At 43.4% G+C, this 7,130-nt stretch overlaps 1 protein-coding gene across 1 annotated transcript; it reads left to right on the top strand.

Annotated features, from left to right (window-relative positions):
- The first annotated feature begins 203 nt into the window (after positions 1 to 203).
- Positions 204 to 6,564, top strand: LOC136358844 (glutathione S-transferase-like). The gene is made up of 7 exons (XM_066314923.1): positions 204 to 362; positions 1,414 to 1,527; positions 2,178 to 2,229; positions 3,991 to 4,123; positions 5,015 to 5,156; positions 5,795 to 5,926; positions 6,245 to 6,564. Exons 2-7 carry the CDS (start codon positions 1,441 to 1,443, stop codon positions 6,362 to 6,364), a joined length of 666 nt encoding a protein of 221 aa, XP_066171020.1. The 5' UTR covers positions 204 to 362; positions 1,414 to 1,440; the 3' UTR covers positions 6,365 to 6,564.
- Positions 6,565 to 7,130: the final 566 nt, after the last annotated feature.

Genomic DNA, 7,130 nt, shown 5'->3' with positions numbered 1-7,130 from the left:
GATTTGCAATAGCAGAATTCTTTTGGACTATTTGAGATTTCCATAGTCATAATTATTTCTAACTAGCCTGGCACCAAACAATGAAAATAGGAGGCATATTACCATTTTGTGGTAGCACACATGTTTCCAATGATCATGACATCTCATCTATCTTATATTTGTACATAGTCAGCATTAGTCAGGAAATTATTTTCTGTAGGTGAGAAGTAACTAAACAGAGCTAATTGGTTTTGTTTGCACAAGAGAGAGAAGGTCCCTATTTGCAGAGAAGTGTTTGCAATTCCTTGTAGGAGGGGCTACAGAGATATATAAACTCAAAGCAGAACTGCTGAGAGCTTCAAGTGAGTTACGCTGTGCACAAGGTAAGTGGGGTATTGTTTTGGACACATAGGGAGTTGCTGTGAAACTCAGTGAGGGAAGGGGTTTTATAGATTAAATGTGTGCTTGTACTTCCTTTACTAACATGGTTCTGTGTAGCAAATGTTAAATTCTAAATCAGCTGCTTTTGTGGTGTACAGAATTAAGAAAAACAGGTGTAGATCTCACAAGTGGGGAGTGTTTCCTCTCCCCTCCTCCCCCCTTACTTGTAGAGAAGGGGTCATTTTGTTTACAAGGGGAACATTGTGGGGGGGTTGAGAGTTTTCCTTTTGCTGCTGTTAATGCTTCAGCTTTGTTGGTGACAGGGATATCAACAGCTGTGAGGCTGGGATAGGCTGGGCACTGTTCTGTGTGTTTGTCACTGCTGTGCTCGCGTGGTTCTCAGTGGGGTGGGTAACAGTCTGCCCAGAAATTGTTGTTGCTTGAAATTCCAGCAGAGTTGGAACTGGACCAGGCGAGCATTGCCCCTCTGGCTGTGCCTGTGGTAAAGGCAAATCCGATGTTACCAGAGGCAAAATTAATTTCTGTGTCTTTGGAGGCTTGTCTAAAGACAAATTGCTGAAGCAGGGAGTGTTGTAAAAGAGGTTGACTGTGGGAAAGAATTACTTCCTGGCCGGTTGTAATGGAGCATAATTGCTGCTGGAGAAAGCACAGCAATTGCTGAGTTTATAGCATGTATTTGGATTAAAAAGTAAACTATATTCTGAGATAATGCCAAAACACACAGAGAGAGCAAACTCTGCTTTTTGGTGAGAACAGAGCCCTTTGGATGCAAATGGTTTTGATTCACTAGTTCTCTGATAGGGTCAATTACACCAAGTACAGAGTTCTGCTTGACTATTCTGCATGTGTAAGGAATATTTGAAGGCAGAATGATACAAGGCAGTGTCTCAATATAATAATTTACCTCCTCTGTTAATTTATTAAAGCCTTGAAGCATAAATAGTTTCCAACAAGCTAACTTTGAAAGCCACTTAGGGTGTTGAATCCAGGGTTGTGAACCTTAATTTTGCAAACCTGATTTCTTCATTGCAGGTACTAGGAAGTCAAGCACGTGGAAACATGTCTGGAAAACCCAGGTTGCACTACTTCAATGGAAGAGGCCGCATGGAACCAATTCGGTGGCTACTGGCTGCAGCTGGCGTTGAGGTTTGTCTCTGGTCTTTTATACTCCTGTGACAATTATGTGCTTTCACTGTTCCTTAGGAAAAGGGTGACTCAGCAGCAGTTTCATATTCTGCATTTAGTGCATTGCTGAGCAAGCCAACAGTGGCCACCAGCTTTCCCTAAGCAGGGGACAAGTTCTTTCCACACATCACGTGCAAAGCCCGCTGGTAGCCCCACAAATGCTTCTCACCAGTAGCCGGGGAAAGAAGAAGTTTAAAATCCCAGCAGCACACTCTGGCTTCTTATCTTCTGATCACAGAGGTCAAGCAGATGCAATTCTGAGGACCTTCAGATAAATTCCAATGTCCAAAAGAGCAAGAGATTACTGTTGCTACCACAGTGTAGTTTATCCATGAACGTACTGTATATTATAAACCTCAGAGGGCTTTCTTTATCTCTGACAGATTCTGATACTAAACCAGAGATAGAGACTGGTTTCCAGATCTGTGTGGGGAATCTGTGTGTTCCATCTTGCACAGTGATGGCCAATGTGCCTGACAGCTTTCAAATATGATTGATGATTTATATAACAAAATTGGCCAAAACACTTCTCTTTTGGCCTTCTTTATCTAAATGACAAAGAAGCTAAATCATGGAATGACAACGGAACTTCTCTTCTCTCCTTTCTGAAGTTTGAAGAATCATATCTGGAAAAAAAGGAGGATCTGACAAAGTTACGGAAAGGTAAGTTTCCTTCACTTTGAAATAATGACACAGCAACAATAGTAAGATTAACAAAAATCAGAATTAAAATTAGAAACAGAATTATCATTAGTTCTCTGAGAACATGTAAGAATTCCTAGGTCTAAGTGTCTTACAAAGAAAATCTCATAGCTGAGATGAGGCACATGAGGTCTCAGAGGTGCACACTGCAGTGTGTTAGGTGGTATCATCCACCCAGTGGCTTCACTCTTCACTGAATCACAAAACGGCTGAGGTCAGAAGGGACTTCTCATGATTGTCTACTCCACCTGCCCTCTTCAAGCAAGGCCACCTCCAGCCACTCACCCAGGACCATGTCCAGTGTGTTTTGAGTATCTGCAAGGATGGAGAATTTACAGCTTCTCTGGACAACCTACACAGTCAGAACATTTCTTTAAGGTCAGACGGTTGACTCTCCTTTGCTTCAGCCCGGGTCCGTTGCCTTCCATCCTCTGGCAATAGAGGCTTTTGCCATCGCATCACCCTGAAAGCCATTAGCATTTCAGCTTGCCTGCAAAGTTGTTCTTTTATAATCCATATGAAAACAGACTTCCAGAGTTTACCTGTACCTCTGCTGTGTTCCTGCCTCCCAAGGCAACTACCCACCCATGCTAGCTTCAGCTTCCATCTTCCTGAACATGATGGTCATGTTTCCTCCAAACCAAATGGCATGTTGGTGCTCTTCACATGGCCTGTCAAAAGAAATCAGAGTTAGGGGGAGCATTTGCAGTCCTGCTGCCCTTTAGGGATAATGTCTTCGTCCCCCTGCTACAGGCTGCCTTTCAAAAAGTATTTTGGGGCACATGCCTAAAGGTAAATGCACCCTCACAAAGAAGGATATAGCTGATCCGGTACCTGAGTCAGGAAATACGATTCCCTAAATCAAAAACACTTCCTCACTTCTCTGATCTGATACCTCTCTTTCTGGAGGTATTTTCACATCTTTCGTGCTAGGACAAGGCTTTTTTTCTGCATGCTTGCCAAAGAGCTACACAGCTCCAGCCTCACTCCAAGTGATACTTGGCTCATGCAGGAGTCTCATGGAACACACCAATTGTTCTCCATTTCATGCCTGTACAGATGAGATGCCATTTGTCAGTAAAGTAGTCACAGGGATGTTTTATGCTTTTTATAGCCACTATTATTTATTTTCAGTATTACTCACACTGTGTGTTGGCCAGTGCTAAGAAAGTCCAGATCGATTTAGCAAAACAGGACAGAAACTGGCTGGACCAGAGCCTTCAGTCCTTCTCATCTGTATTAACCTCCATGAAAAAAAAAACCTGTCTTAGGGACATGCAGTGCATATATTTCTCAGTGCATGACAGCTAAAAGATCTGCATTTGGCTCTTTCCTCAAATCAGTAATTTCCACAAGTACATTGCTACAGGATGAAGTTATTAAGTTTGCCACTGAGAAAAGGTTATTGCATGGTGAGCATTTTCCACACCTTCTTGTAAGAATGAAGAAGGTTGCCACCAAAAGGGTTGTCAAGCATTGGAACAGGCTGGCAAAGGAAGTGGTTCAGTCACTGTGTGTACATGTGCACTTGGGGAAATGGTTTAGTGGTGAAATTAAGGAATTGTTGGGCTTACAGTTGGATTTGATGATCGTTGTATTTTTTATCCAGCCTCGATTCAGACTGTAAATTGAAAGGAATACATGTGATTACTTTGCCTAACACATGCTCGTGGTTCTCATTTAGAGACTGAAAGTGTCCTTGTGTTATTCTTTTGCCCCTAGATGGATCTCTGCTCTATCAGCAACTGCCAATGGTAGAGATTGATGGGATGAAGCTGGTGCAGACCAGAGCCATTGCCAACTACATCTCAACGAAGTACAACCTCTACGGGAAAGACCTGAAGGAGAGAGTCCTGTACTGTAACAGTTCCACCTTTGCTTGTTAGACCCCAGCTCACACTGTAGCTCAGTGTAACACCAGGATATCCCAGCTCACAGCTAGATTCAGTGGGAGAGAGCAGTGCTTTGTGCAGCATGAGATGACTGAGAGACTGCAGGTGATGTCTACAGCAGTGACAGCCAGATGGATTAGATAGGGCAAGTGAGCCCATGAATCATCCATCAGAGGTCAATGCAGCCCTCAGGAGAAAGAAGTCCAGGGGGGCAGGTTGTTTTAGTGATGCTGCTTTTCATTTTTATCCTGCAGTTGTCAGCAGCATCATTTTCTCCTCATCACATTCAGGGCAATGTCTCTTAAAGAAACAAAAACCCTACTTTCTCTCTAAAAATCTCTGATAACTAGGAATTAGGGGAGAATAAGAATTACTAACAGGTGGTTAAAGGACAGGACTCCCAGGGCACATGCTTTGACCTGAGGTATTTTTGAATGCTTCACATTAGTAAGCACTGCTGAACACATGTCAAGTTGTTTAGTATAAATGGTATGGACTTGCTGTTAAACTTACCCTGTCTGATGGGATTTTTAAAACAAGTTTGCATTGGAAACATGGCAATTTTGTAGTCAGGTTCAAAAACCTGCAGTGCAGAGAAGTGTCAGTCTCAGCGAGAAGTGGAAGGGGTGCAGTCTTTAGGTTTTTCCCTAGGAATTTTGCATTTGTCTTTCACCCAAGCTCCCCCCTGCCTGCCCCCAGTGCAGCTGCATTCCCGGGGGTACTTTGCCAGGGCAGGGGTGTGTGGGAGAGAAGAGGCAGGGATTTCCCAGCCTCTCAGTGCGGTTATGGCAGGAGTTACTGTGCTGTGCAGAGCTACTCTGTTTGACCTGACCAAGTGGATCTGATCCTTTCAGAATCGATATGTATGTGGAAGGAATGTTCGATCTGAATGAGTTACTCATGAAACATGGCTACCTACCAGCAGACCAGAAGGAGGAACACTTTGCAAATATGATGGACAAGACAGAAAACAGATACTTCCCAGTCTTTGAAAAGGTATGTGGCATAGAGGTTGTGGCTCCATTGATACTGTTATCTTGAACCTCCATCCTGGATGCGCACAAGTTATACAGTGGAAAACAGAAGCAAAACTACCATGGAATATCAATGGTCTGGTTTTGGTGGTGCTGGGAGTAAGGTGGAGACAGGACACTACAGAGGGGACAGAAGGCACTTAAATTCTGAGAGAGACGTAAAGGTGCCAAAACCCAGCACACACTGAGCTCCCCAAACATCCATCTTTCAATCCGTGTGCTGTTTCAGACAGAAGACACTACGGCACCAGCTTTGACATCGAGTTTCCTCCTGAAGGGCAGATGCCCCTCTAGCATACATGCTGTGTAACAGCATTACAGTTCCTTCTGTATCTCCTCCAGCTTAGCCTTCAATGCAGCTACAGAGCCAAGGCAAGATGAGCACAACTGAGCTGCCAGACAGAAAGGTAGAGGAGAAGGAGCTGATAGATTATGCCTAGGATGGCAGGGCCATCACATCATTGTTTGTACTACAGGTGTTTGATCGGCAGTTCCTTCCTTCCCAGACAACTCCATGCCACGTGTGACCTTGCTTTGGAGATATTATGTTAAGTTACACAGAGGAAAAAACCTCATCTCCTTCTGGGTCTCTGTTTTTAGGTTTTGAAAGACCATGGAAAAGACTTTCTGGTCGGCAACCAGCTGAGCAGGGCAGATGTTCAGTTACTTGAAATCATTTTGATGGCAGAGGAATGGAAGCCTGATGTTCTTGCAAATTTTCCTTTCTTGCAGGTAAATGAATGGGCAGTTTGAGTGGATAGTGAATTGGAATGAAACACTGATTTAAACTGGCTGAAAATATGGGAGAGTGGGAGGGTCAGAAGTGACATGCAAAATAATCAAATATCCTTAGTACTTTACCTGGCCTCACTTACTGGCTTTTTAATGTCACTTTCTGTCACTACAACCCCAAAAGCGTAAGAGGGGGAAGCATATAGTTTCTTCTGCAGTATCTAGCTGTAATGTGACTTTCAGAGCATGGATAACACTGAAATGTGTGACAGTTGCAATGATTCTTAAGCACTCTGCTCTTCTGGTGTTGTTTTATAGAAGTTTAAAGCAAGAATAAGCAATATTCCCACAATAAAGAAATTCCTGCAGCCTGGCAGCCAGAGGAAGCCCTTGATACGAGAGGAAGAGGTACCCAAAGTGATAAATCTTTTCTACTGAGGAGCAGCGTAAAGCCACAGAAACTCTATTTCATTGTGTTTGCTAACAGTGGGAAAATAATGAGAACACTGAAAACCAAGTTTTTGATCCTACCATCCTAGAGAATAATTCACTGATTAGGGAGTATATTGTACAATACAGGGTGTCTTAAATCACTAAAGAGAATAGCTGAAATAAAGTCTTACTCTTGATACTCAAAACCCAGCTGTTCCTTGATTTCTTGCTGCTAATTCTTTGTCTTACGTCTGTCTCTTGATGTTCTTCTGACTGTCTTGGGTTACGTAACAAAAAAAATAAAAAATTGTTCTTTTCCATCTGTTGAAACTGGTTGGAGAAATGTTTTCTTTCTCTCTTGTAACTCCAGGGGCGAGGGGTAGGGAGCCTTCTGGTAATGGGCCAGCTGTTAAAACTGCGTGCAGCAGTGTTCTTTATCTCTTTCCACCCTCCATGGGGATATCTTCTGGTAATGGGCCATGAAGGCTCACCAATTACATGACACATTACATCATCCCAGTGTGAGATGCTCCACCCAGTGGGGGGAAACCAAACCATTCCTACCTAGATAAAAACTGAGACATAGGGACACCATATCCTGGTTTTCCGCTGGATTCCTGTAGAAAGACGGGAGTCATCTCACCATTACTGGACCCTTTTTCTCCAAGACCATCTCGACTCCAACAGGACTACATCTGCCACTCCAGGAGGGCTTACTTTGGACAGCTTCCAACACCCTGACCAACAGGGTGTCAGGCTGTATTTCTGACTA

The sequence above is a fragment of the Sylvia atricapilla genome, chromosome 3, assembly GCF_009819655.1.
Source record: "Sylvia atricapilla isolate bSylAtr1 chromosome 3, bSylAtr1.pri, whole genome shotgun sequence".
NCBI lineage: Eukaryota > Metazoa > Chordata > Aves > Passeriformes > Sylviidae > Sylvia > Sylvia atricapilla.
Note: the sequence above shows the minus strand (reverse complement) of the source record. Positions and strands in the feature narration are given on the sequence as shown.

Coding starts and splice junctions, on each gene's coding strand:
- LOC136358844 (XM_066314923.1), top strand. CDS start 1,441: ATGTCTGGAAAACCCAGGTTGCACTACTTCAATGGAAGAGGCCGCATG. Junction 2,230..3,990: donor TCTGACAAAGTTACGGAAAG/GTAAGTTTCCTT, acceptor TTTTGCCCCTAG/ATGGATCTCTGCTCTATCAG. Junction 4,124..5,014: donor GACCTGAAGGAGAGAGTCCT/GTACTGTAACAG, acceptor TGATCCTTTCAG/AATCGATATGTATGTGGAAG.